The 12,487-nt window shown below is 42.7% G+C and overlaps 1 protein-coding gene across 3 annotated transcripts in view; it reads left to right on the top strand.

Annotated features, from left to right (window-relative positions):
• Positions 1-12,487, top strand: part of ZNF532 (zinc finger protein 532) — a 107,887-nt gene that overhangs the window by 70,155 nt on the left and 25,245 nt on the right. For all 3 annotated transcript variants that reach the window (XM_082853603.1, XM_082853601.1, XM_082853602.1), the window contains 2 exons: positions 5,563-5,725; positions 9,618-9,899. In XM_082853603.1, coding sequence (XP_082709729.1) covers positions 5,563-5,725; positions 9,618-9,899 — 445 coding nt within the window. The remainder of the gene's footprint in view (positions 1-5,562; positions 5,726-9,617; positions 9,900-12,487) is intronic.

The following is a 12,487-nucleotide window of genomic DNA, read 5'->3' as shown; positions in this document are numbered from 1 at the left end:
ACACAACAAAACTCCCAGACCAGTGAGCACAGCTAACAGCATTAATTCAGGGTAATGAGTCAAGACCTCACTGCAGCAGCAGATGCTGCTCCCCGGCCCTGTGATTGTCACCCTGTACTACAGGTGCCACCTTTCCCTATGCACACTCTATAAAGCCTGGCTTCCTGTGCCATGCTGGGAGCTGCTTGGCCTACATTTGACCCAGAAGCTTTCGTTCGACATTAGATCTCTGTTCTGTTAAAGTTATAGCCCCACGTAAATAAGTAGCTCCCACACCAGTAGAACATCAGGCATGAAATCTCCCAGCAGTCTTTGGTTAACTGGTTTTATGCAAATGACTCAAAATCTTTGGTTAAGGTGGTTTTATGCAAATGACTCAAAATTATGCAGATGATTTACATTAATTTTTAAAGATCAATATAAAAATCCCACCTCCCATTTCCTTTAGAGAATATATGGAAGTCTGAAAATACACCCATGAAGAGTCCCAGCACCTCAACTTGAAAAGCACAACATAAGACTTTTATTTCACAGATGTAGTGATTATTATGTGCAGGTACCATTCCAGTGCTTTGTTTTCCAGTGTGTGGTCAGGCATGTTTCCCTGCTGTGTCAAAGGGAACTTTGAACACCCTTTAATCTTTTCTGGGTAATTTAAGATCATTTTGAATGTCCACTACTAGGTTTTATGGGGATACAGTCTTGTGACTGTTTTTATATCTTCCTCGACGTCTGATTAACCAGCCGTTTCTTTGGGTGCTTTTCCCTTCCTTCCATTTGCCTCTTCCAAATGTATATAAGTAGAGCAACGAGGACATCAAAGTGAAGAATTGTATGAGATGGAGTTGTTCTTTTTTTCGTTTCATTTTGTTTTTTTAAAGAGTCTGAGTGCCCTCATCCATGACACTCCTGGGTCTCCTATCATGAGTGCTCAGCTGATTGCTATGTGATTGAATATGGGCCCTGAATCCAGATTATTTGCTCTGCCATTTACTGGCAAGTTGTTTAATTTTTTATGTCTCAGTTTCTTTTCTTTTCTTTCTTTCCTTTTTAAAAAAAAAGATTTATTTATTTGGTTGCGCCAGGCAGGCTCCTTAGTTGCAGCTCGCCGTTTCCTTAGTTGTGGCGTGCTTGCTCCTCAGTTGTGGCATGTGAACTCTTAGTTGCGGCACATGGAATCTAGTTCCCTGACCAGGGATCCAACCCAGGCCCCCTGCATTGGGAGTGCAGAGTCTTAACCACTGTGCCACCAGGGAAGTCCCAAGAGATGGAGTTTTGGAGCAAGTTCCTAAGAAATAAAACGGTACAAAACGACAGTAGCGGCGTGGTGGAGGACTTTGATTCAGACGAAGCTGAATTTAAAGCACGGCCCTGGGATTTACACAGCATCAAGCAGATTCTCTGATCTCTGAGCCCGTTTCCCAGCTGTGAGGGGGCAGTGGTGCAGATTCACCTAATGGAGGTGTGGGGACGTGTCCTACTCGGACGGTGCCTTGTACCTGGCTGTACTCACTCAGTGGCGATGGAGGCAGTTGGCAGCAATTCTGAGCTTAGAATCCTTTACTCATGTGTTTTTACATTTGTTTCAAGGGTAGCACTCTGTCCTGACTGAGGGTGGGTTTTTGGATTGACTTTTTCCTTTCCACCTCCTGTTTTCCTTCCCCTACCTTCCATCCCCTGCCTCCCCACCCCTGCAGATTTTTTTCAGCCACCTCCTCCCTCCTTTGTTCTAGTCCAGTTATCCTGCCATTCACTCAGTCTTGCAGTTGGGTCAAGTCAAACTTTTAGGTTTATCTTTCAAAGTACCTCCCCTGCATCCAGCCACACTGTCCCCAGCATGCTGTGCCCGTGTAGACTCCACCTTTGTGCGCACCGGTCTCCCTGTCTTTTTTCTAATTAATTAATTAATTTATTTTGGGCTACGTTTGGGTCTTCATTGCTGCATGTGGGCTTTCTCTGGTTGCGTCGAGCGGGGGCTACTCTTCGTTGCAGTGAGCGGGCTCCTCCTTGCAGTGGCTTCTCTTGTTGCGGAGCATGGGCTCTAGGTGCGCAGGCTCAGCAGTTGTGGCTTGCGGGCTCTAGAGTGCAGGCTCAGTAGTTGTGGTGCACGGGCTTAGTAGCCCCGCAGCATGTGGGATCTTCCCGGACCAGGGCTCAAACCCTTGTCCCCTGCCTCGGCAGGCAGATTCTTAACCACTGCGCCACCAGGGAAGTCCTGGTCTCCTTGTCTTGAACAAAAGCCCTCCCTCCTCTCTGCCTGCCAGTCTCCCTGTGGTTCTTTCCTGCACTGTAGCAATAGTTGGAGAGTCTGCTCTGTGGTCACGGCCTATCACTATGTCTGTGAGGTTCGTGGTACCCTTATTTGGACTTTTCTTTTTTGACATTAGCACCAGATTTTATTTTATTTATTTATTTATTTATTTTTCCGGTACGTGGGCCTCTCACTGTTGTGGCCTCTCCCTTGCGGAGCACAGGCTCCGGACGCGCAGGCTCAGCGGCCATGGCTCACGGGCCTAGCCGCTCCGCGGCATGTGGGATCTTCCCGGACCGGGGCACGAACCCGCATCCCCTGCATCGGCAGGTGGACTCTGAACCACTGCGCCACCAGGGAAGCCCCCAGTTTTTAATTTTTTAATCGTTTCTATCTTACAGAAAAGTTGAAAGAGCACTGTGGAGAACTCGTGCGTCCCCTTCACCCGTATCCCCCAGTTGTTAGCATTTCTGACATTTGTTTCATCCTTTCATTTTCTTCTTTCTGTATCTCTCCTTGTCTCCTATTTAGGAATAATGGAGCATCATGACATAAATATTTGAGTGTGTTCTGCCTCTCCTCCCCAAAAGGACACTCATGTATATTATTACTACCATCTAGCCTCCCAACCAGGAACCAGCGTGGATTACATTACCAACCAGTTCATAGATCCCATGAAAATTTCTCCAGTTGTTGAGATATTGTCTTTTTTTCCCCTTTCTTTCTGGTACAAAATCTAGCCCAGGAGCACAGTTTGCATTTAATTGTCCCGGCCCATCAGCGCGCTTCCATCTGGAGCAGCTGCTCAGTCTTTCCCCCTCTCATCCAGCAGAGGATACCGGTCTTGTGTTCTGAGGATGACCCTCCTTCCCGGCCCTGCCCCGCTTTCTCATAGGTGGACTCAGGATACATACTCAGGCAGGAATCTCCTCATCAAATCCCATCGAGGATGCTCACCGCCTACCTGTCCTTCTAGGGATGTTACCCTCCATCATCTAGTCCAGTTGGCAGCGGCCAGATTTCTGCACTGTGAGGTCACCATTTCCCCTTAGTTTTTTTTTTTTTAAGGATAGCTAATTTTTGTTTTTTAAATTTTTTTATTTGGCTGCATCGGGTCTTAGTTGTGGCACGTGGGATCTTCCTTATGGTATGTGGGATCTTTTGTTGTGGCACGCGGGCTCTTTGTTGCAGCGTGAGGGCTTAGCTGCTCCGCGGCATGTGTGATCTTAGTTCCTGGACCAGGGATCGAACCTGCGTCCCCTGCATTGGAAGGAGGATTCTTAACCACTGGACCACCAGGGAAGTCCCTCCCCCTGGTTATTTGTTAGTGGTTTGTAGGGTGTATTCCAGTATTACACCAAAAACCTGTTCCTCAGAAAAATGCTGAAGTAAATAGATTATGTCCTGTCTTATACTTTTTTTGCAGTTCAGTAGAAGGCAACAAAGCAAAACAAACAAAACCTGAAAGGAATGTAGCATGAATAAAACAAGCCGTGCCATTTTTCATGAAAGAGTTATTTCTGAAAGTGTAAGAATAGAGTCCTGAGAAAATACTTAGCCTAGCTAGTAAGTCTTAGTACTTTTCTTGAGGCTATTCTGCTAATTACAGAAAAATCAGGAAATATAAGCAAGCAAAACAATAAAAAATTACCATCCAGCAGAGATTATGATAGTTATATACCATCTGTTTCTTTTCTATACCCTTTAAACAAATGTGGTCGTATCCCGCATACTGTCTTGTTACCTGTTTTTTAATTTGCATGAAGATCATTCCATGTCATTGGTATATGTCTGCATCATAATTAAAAAAAAATCATACATTATTGTTCTTATTTAACTACTTATATTACTAGACGTTTGGGTTATTTCCAGCTCTAAGCTATTTCAGACAGTGAGGAGATGCACATCTTCATCGCATCTGGTAGACTTAAGGGTGACACATCATTAATGTACCACCTTTGGGCTGAATGATGAAATCCTGTAAACCTTGTCTGATCTTTAAAAAAAAAACCTTTCTCCCATCAAGGGTGCTTGTGCTCTGTGCCAGGGTAACTGACATGTCAGGACCTTCTAAAAACATGTCACTCACGCCAATTAAATTCATAAATTTCATGTGGAAAAAGAGGAAACAAGTTAAATCTATAATTTTGGGGTATAGAAATAGAGAGTGAAGTCCGAAGGTACGTGAGAAGTGCTCTCTTAAGAAGACCCTACGAGGAGACAAGTGGTTTCAAGAAGAAAGCCATTCCCTTTTTTTAACTTTTCTGTAGAGATAGCAAACAACCTCACCTTTTTCTTTCTCACGTGGCTCACACCTTTGGTCAGTGTTTCTCTGCCATTTTCCTAAGCTGCTCTTTGGGATTCTTTGTTCTGGTGATCCTGGTTGTTCAGAGGAAACACAGGAGTCCCTAGGGCCTCCCTTAAGGCCCAGGACGACCCTGTTGGGAAAGGGTGACCTCCTGTGGGCAGACGCGCTCACCAGTGACCCAGCAAATCCCTGGGGGCAAAGGTTGGCAGCGGGGAGGACTCTCTCCTGACGGCCAGAGGAAAGTGTGGATGGATAAAGGAATTATGTCCAGAAGGTTCAGAGCTGCTGAGTTAACTTCAGGAGGCTGCTTGGTAGTAACATATTAGGTAGGGAAATGGTTTGTAGTGGATAGTGAGTATTTTAAACCATTTAGAGCACAGTAGACACTCAGGTGTTGAAGCAGCATTTGATTTGTGGATTTTGTTGTACGCGTCTTTATTTTCATGCATAATTGCTTCCTGGTGCAGGGCTTTCGTTGTTAAGAACAGGTACAGAAATAGTGATGTTCAAGTGTAAAATTACTACTAACTCTGAAAGAAAACCTGGAACAAGTAACAGTGTGTTCAGGCATCCAAGACGTGTGGGCCTGCTTAGTTCATCAGTCAAATTCTCTCAAGTTAGGGTACCACCATCAGGCTGTGCTCCTTGTCTGATCTTTAAAAATATTTTTTAAAAAAATCAAGGATGCTTTTGCTCTGTGTTAAAGTAGCTTACGAGTAAAGACCTTGTAAAACCGTGTCAGTTGTAGATCTGTGGGTAGTAGAATGATTTCTAAGCAAATGTGATCCAGTGCCTCTATACCCAAAATGTTAAGTTGAGCTGCACTCCAGTGATGCCAGCTGCCTTCGAAAGTTTGTTTCAAAGCTAAACTGCTCTATTCTTTTTATTGTGTTTGTTTGTTCTTGCTGCTTCTGCCTCCTGAATTCTTGGGTGTGAAGTAGTGGTTCCTTTGGCCTGAGAGATGAGGGCTGACTGACATTTCCCTGCACCTCTTCTGTTTTAGAATAATATATAAGTGTTCCATGTGTGACACTGTATTTACCCTGCAAACCCTGCTGTATCGCCACTTTGACCAACACATCGAAAACCAGAAGGTGTCTGTTTTCAAGTGTCCAGACTGTTCTCTCTTATACGCACAGAAGCAACTCATGATGGACCATATCAAGGTGTGTGCGCATCTCTTACGTCCTTTAAATGAACCGCAGATCCATTCATTGGTCATAAATCAAGGCTGAGCTGCAGATTCCGGTAAAGCATGTGCTCTGTCGAAGGAAGGGATGGACGCTGGTCGTTGGTAATGAGCAGTTTACAACATGCTGTCATCACGAGTTCACTTAACTGAGGGATGCTTTTTATTCCCGAGCCCTGGTCTGCATACCATGAAAAATCAAAGCAAAGTAACAAATGCATGCCCTGACTTTAAAAGAATAATCAAGCTTTAGGGTTTTTTTTTCCCCCCATATGTGAAAATGAAGGCTGTGAAGTTTACTTTTTTGAGAACTTGGTGTTATGTAGGATTTAGAAATAGACAGGGACTCTGATGAATTATGTTAATTTGTATAAATACTGGTGTGTTTAGAAAAATGAAGGTTTTCCCTTGAAATTACTTAAGCAGTTAAGTTTGCATTATAATTGATGCCCTGGATCTTGTAGTCTTTTTTTTTTTTTAATCAAGTTTGCATGTAAACTGACAGTGAAATGTCCAGGATACAGCACAGCATCTGGCACCTGCTGGGTGTTCAGTTAATGAAATGAATAAATGTCCAGTTTGGACGACCCACTCTCCCGTCCCCAAAAGGGGCACCTAAATCTCTTTATAGCCTTTTAAGCTCACTAAGGACAGAGCTTAGTCCTAGCCCCTTAACTGTCCACTGTGAGAGGTTAAGCAGTTTGATTCCTGTGTCATTAGGAGATAATATCCATTGGCTCTCAGAGATTAAAGTGACTTCCTTTTTAAAAAGAGAAACAACAGACCCAGTATTACATAAACTCAATCTCTCTTTCCCTTAGTTTTTCTGTTTTTAAATGTATTATACAGAAAAGGTCAGTTTAAAGAGCAAACCAAGTCTCTAAATTATTCTAACCTCATGTTCGTTAAATGAATGGACTCTTAATTCTTGAAAGTTCCCGTATTGAGTGTATATGAGCATAACTGCCTAAAACCTCTCAGAGAGGCCACTCGCTGGAAGCCAGGTGAAGGTGGTGACGGCGTGGCATTACTAGGACGAATAAAATGCATGGGAGAAGTGTTTCCTCATTCTCACTTTAAGTACAATAAAATCCTCTTAAGATGTTTTAAAGATTCTTACTAAAATTACAAAATTATCTTGACAATAAATATTTAATGCATGATCAGGAGAAACTACATACTGCTAATAAAAACACAGGGACATTGGAATCAGACCCAGATATTTTACGTGTACGATATGCGGGTTGGGTGGGGTGCGAGGAAAAGAAGAAAAGTTGCTTCTTAAGAGGCTTTTAAAGTATTTGTTTTCTGGAACTCGTGTTACATCTGGAAGTGGTGTCATCCGACTTGTGGTCAGGGTCTTCCTTGTGTTAATACTGAACTTGGAGGAATACAAGGTTCCAAGAAATAGAGACTGAAGAAGACTGGTAAGACCCTGTGGCCACAAGGAGGAGAGAACTGTGTTTATTCATCTGAACCTTCACGAGACTCCATGGTACAAAAACAGTGGGAATGCTCACTTTTGTTCTTATTTCAAGTATGTTCTGTATGTTCGAAAATATTATCCTGCCCTTATGTGTTTGGGGCTGGGTAAGGATAAAGCTAGTTTTAGGGGCACCCTGTTTTTGTTTTTTACATGTATGTATATATCTAGCTTGTGAATTTATTTACATTGTCTAATACCAGTGCTGTTCAGTTTTTCATGAGGAAGAAATTAAGAGAAAGGAGCCCAGGAACCCTGTTTCTCTACATACATATTTATTTAGAGGTAGATTTTTATTTGCCCAATTTAATCCAATTTGTATAATTTCTTTGTTCCACCACAGTGTGGACTTATTCACCGTGTGGGACCCCTGTGCTCCATGTTGGCATCTACATTTAAAGTAAACCTTCAAGTTATAGTCATTCAGGTTTTTTTTGTTTTTTTTTGTGTGTGGTACGTGGGCCTCTCACTGTTGTGGCCTCTCCCGTTGCGGAGCACAGGCTCCGGACGCGCAGGCTCAGCGGCCATGGCTCACGGGCCCAGCCGCTCCGCGGCATGTGGGATCCTCCCGGACCGGGGCACGAACCCGTGTCCCCTGCATCGGCAGGCGGAGTCTCGACCACTGCGCCACCAGGGAAGCCCCATTCAGGTTTTTTATTGTTGCAGGAGCTAAGGAAGCATTAATTCCAGAAGAATTAAGTTGTATTTCTTTTATTTAAAAAAGACATTCATCCTTAAAAAATAGTTTTATTTTTACTTAAAATATAAAAACAAAATGAGTAAATCAGAAATTCTCATTTTTGCACACATTCCATTGCTCTGTGGTCACAGCAGCACTTTTTGCTGCCTTTCTGGAGTTTCTATAGCATAAGGCTATCTTAGAATACTTTGATACTTTACCCTCTCTTCAACTTTTTAGTTAGTAAAAGTGCATTTGCCTAGAACCTTATGAAAAGTATATCAGAAGATTTGGGGTTTGTTTTCTTTGGGTTTTAAGTGGTTAAAAATGTAAAAATTTGGCTTCTGTTTTGAAAAGGACCATTTAAACACAGAGGCCTCTGCACTGCATGGTGGAAAAGAAGCAAATGCACAGTTTTTGGTGTCAAGAGATGACATCTCTCCCCAGATTTTCTCTTTGCAGAGGCACATTAGACATTCAGCCCAGGCCCTTTTCACAGCCCAGTTTAACGATTGTCTGGGGAGACCTATAACCTCTGCTCATGAGGAAATTATAGAAGCCCCGTTTTCCCCGCTGGGGTGAGACAGTATTGAAGAAGGTTGGTTAATTCTTGGTACAGTTTAGAGAAGAGCCTGCCTTGAGAAAGTATGCCGGTGAGTTCGCCAGAGGAACAGCTTCTTACCTGAACACTCAGAGTAGGGAGCTGAGGTCTGTGCCAGTGTGAGCCTCCGTGGCCCAGGGCAGTAGCCGTGCTAACACGAGTTAGGACGTGTCCTGTTGTCTTTCTGAAGATTCAAGAACTCAGAGGATACTGATATGAGACAGCCCCATCCAAAGATAAGTTGTAAATTGAGGCACAGACATATTTGCGTGCTTTCTCTTTTTGGACTCCAGGCTTCTAGAACACAAACAAAACAAAAACCAAAGTGAGGCCTTCGGGATCAAATTGCACTAATTTTACGCCAGTGGAATTTGAAATCCTGTGAGTTTAAGTTGAGGCTATGGAGGCTACTATGTTAATGATAATAAACAGGCAGTTTAGAAAGGCTTTTGAGCAGCTACTGTGTATAGTTCACATGTCTGGGTGCTATCAGTAAGAAGGGATGGATTGGGATAGGGGTAGAGAGATTAAAATTACCCAAAATCCCCCCAGCAAAAACCCAAACTCTAAGAAGTATTTCAAGAATGTGAAAGACATTCAAGGGAGGGAGAAAGGTTTGCTATTAACACATTGGTCTCAGGTGTTTGTTAAAGTTGGTTAGCTAAGGGTTTTGAACCCCTACCAGTATATTAGCCTATTTAAACATTTTTGGGTAGACGTGAAAGTAAAATGTTCTTCACCAGAAGTGGTCTGTGGTAGAGAGGACTCACTCTGGTACATTGGGGGATGACAGAGTGCCAGGAATGATTTGGACTCAATACAGAAGTCTTTCTTTTCAAATTTTAAAATGGCACAAGCAAATAAGCTTTTAAAAATTACTTGGAACAAGAAACGCATAACTTAGAGCAGCTGTAAAAGTTAATACTCCTTTCTTTCTTTTTATGTGTATATCTTGCTTAGGTTTTCGTCTTGCTATATGAAGAAATATTTCTGAGTGAAAATAAAATCATACTGAAATGTCTATAACGTAGTAAGACAGCCCACATGTGCTTTCTTTTAGTGGTGTGGCTTGTGAAAGATATTTCTTTTTTTCTTTTATAACATAGTCTATGCATGGAACATTGAAAAGTATTGAAGGGCCTCCAAACTTGGGTATAAACTTGCCTTTGAGCATTAAGCCCACAACTCAAAATTCAGCAAATCAAAACAAAGAGGACACCAGATCCGTGAACGGGAAAGAGAAATTGGAAAAGAAATCCCCATCACCCGTGAAAAAATCTTTGGAACCCAAGAAAGTGGCCAGCCCTGGGTGGACGTGTTGGGAGTGTGACCGGTTATTCACGCAAAGAGATGTTTACATTTCCCACGTGAGGAAGGAGCATGGGAAGGTAAGTGACGAGTGAAACCCTCCCTGTCAGTGTAAGGAGGACACCCCAAGACGTGGGTGCTCGCTTGGCTCTGCCGGTAATTAGTAGGATGACCTCTAAAATCACTCATTATCTCTGAGCCTCAGTTTCTTAGTCTATAAAGTGGACTCTCTGGGATTTCCCTGGTGTTCCAGTGGTTAAGACTTCGCACTTCCATTGCAGGGGGCACGGGTTCGATCCCTGATGGGGGAGCTAAGATCCCACATGCCGCGTGCCGTGGCCGAAAGAATTTTTAAAAAAAGACTCTCCAAGTCCTTATAATCTTGTGTGATTTTGCTGATAACGCCTTCACTTGTCCTCCCCGGGGCCAGCAGGGAATTATCCACCACAGCCGTGTTTATAGCTGAGGAAATGGAGAACCATGGTAAACCAAGGTTAAAAACATTTGAATTTGCCTGTTAGCTCTATGACAAACAAAGGAGAAAGGAGAGAAAGAAAGTGGGTGTTTTGAAAACTGTTTGTAACATTTGTCTGACTTCTGTGATTTTCTCCTGAGTTTGGTGATAGGAGAAGGACCTCAGCCATAAACCATCCAGGAGAAGCTCTGTAACTCAAAATCTCTGAAAAATCTGAGTGTGCATACTTTTTCTTTTTAAAATAATAAGTATACATCTCTAACTATTACGGATTTTTTTTAATGCCCGTTATTAGCCTTAATAAAACTAGCAAGATTATTTTTTAATATTACTCTCATTGTCTCAAAGTTGGTTTGTTCCAGTTAGGATCCAAAGAGTCTGCTTTGCTTTTGGTTGTTGTATAACTTAAATCTCTTATTCTCTAGCATTCCTTCTTCCATTTTGTTTTATTTTTTAATGTGCTGTATATGTTGGAAAAATTGGGTTATCTGTCCTGTAGTTGTCCCTCACATTTCTGGACTTAGGTAATTGCTTCCTTTTGACATTGTTTGTTTCTCTTTATCCCATAATTCCTAGAAATTGGATTAGATTCAGGTTGAATTTTTTAGATGGGAATACGTCATCGTTGCTGTATTTTTGTTTCACATCCTGAGGCACCTAATACCAGCTTGTCCTACTTTTGGTTCAGATGACACTGTACTTTTAAAGAAACCATCTTATTGCTTTAATTTAAGCCAATAAAACCAAATAGTTACTCTTGGGGAACCTGTGTAAAAAGTGCGTAAGAATTGGTTTGTGATTAGTATATACTAGATCCTTGAAAAGTCTGTTTCTGTAGCATTTACGAATTAGTTAAAAGCATTACTTTTGTATTCTCATTTATGCTGTTTATTTGAGGTACTCATGAAGCTGGCATGTTTGGCCTTCCTGCCATCCAAACAATGTAAACTTGCCTTTGAGCGTTGATCACAATGATCACAGATGGCAAAAAGATGTTTTTTTATTATATTTTGTCTAGCTACACTTAATTCAGTATCTCCTCATGTAAGAATTAGTTACTTAGAGAATATAAATGGCTTTAGCAGCAAGCACATCGCTCATGTAACTGTCTCAACCTTAGGCTCCCCTCATGGGCCGTAGCATCTTAGAATATTCGTGCTAAATATTTGGTAGTTCTTTTGCAGCAATACTTGATAGACCTAGTATATAAATACACGACCTGTAGTTCTTTCAGAGCCCAGTGTGATGATTCTAGGAAAAGTCTTCTTTTCTCGGCATCCAAACTGGATTTAACAAATGTTGAAACGAGAGCAGACGGTAATAATTATCTGGTAGTCCGAACCGTTCATTTCTTATACATTTGAGATTTCTGTAACCAACTTGGAACCTTTCAGAATTATTTTCTTTCTTTTTTTAATATCTTTATCTTGCACGTCTGACAATTATTGGGTCTAGAATATAACATGAAGAGACAGCTCGTTGAAAGAGTTGGTGGGATGAAATGTCACACCTTCCTGCAGGACCACAGCCGGCCGTGTGCGCATGCGCGCCACGCACGCGGTGTGAGCCCTGACGTTCGGGGCACCGCTCGGCACCGAGGAAATGTTTAGCTTAGCAGGATTTTAGGATTAGCTTTGAAGAAGTTGAGACTCTCTGCCTTTTGGAGTGAGGCACATCAGGTTAGATTACAGCTTCAATTCTGTTCACTTGGGCCTCCTGAAAGAACCAAAGGGAGGTGGGGAGGGAAGGAAAGACACATCTTTATAAGCTGTTTTGAAATGAAAAGAGTGTTGAACTTGAGTCAGAAACCAAAGTGCGAGTTCTCCGCACTGAGTCAGACTGGACCCTCTGCTTCCACACCCCACCTACAGACGTCCTTGTGTCTGTTCCCACTCTTTCCTTCTTCCCTCCTGTCCCCATTCCTCAGATCTCCTGCCCCCTTCTTTTCTCTCTCCTGCCTTCGGACAGCCAGCAGGCATCCTGCCTTCTGCACATTTCCACCCCCTGTGCTCCTCAGCTGACCACTGCGGGCTCCGTCACCAGACCCGCCTCACTCGTGACCTCCTTGTCGAGGCAGGTGGTCATTTCTCCGTCTTTACGTCCCTGACCCACTGCAGTATTTCACCTGACTGACAGTTCTTCCTAAAAGCATTTTCTACTCTTAAGTGTGGAACAGTACACTCTCTCCTGTGT

This window comes from Leucopleurus acutus (genome assembly GCF_964270905.1).
Source record: "Leucopleurus acutus genome assembly, chromosome: 13".
NCBI classification, from domain to species: domain Eukaryota; kingdom Metazoa; phylum Chordata; class Mammalia; order Artiodactyla; family Delphinidae; genus Leucopleurus; species Leucopleurus acutus.
This window is presented reverse-complemented; position numbering and strand designations above follow the sequence as displayed.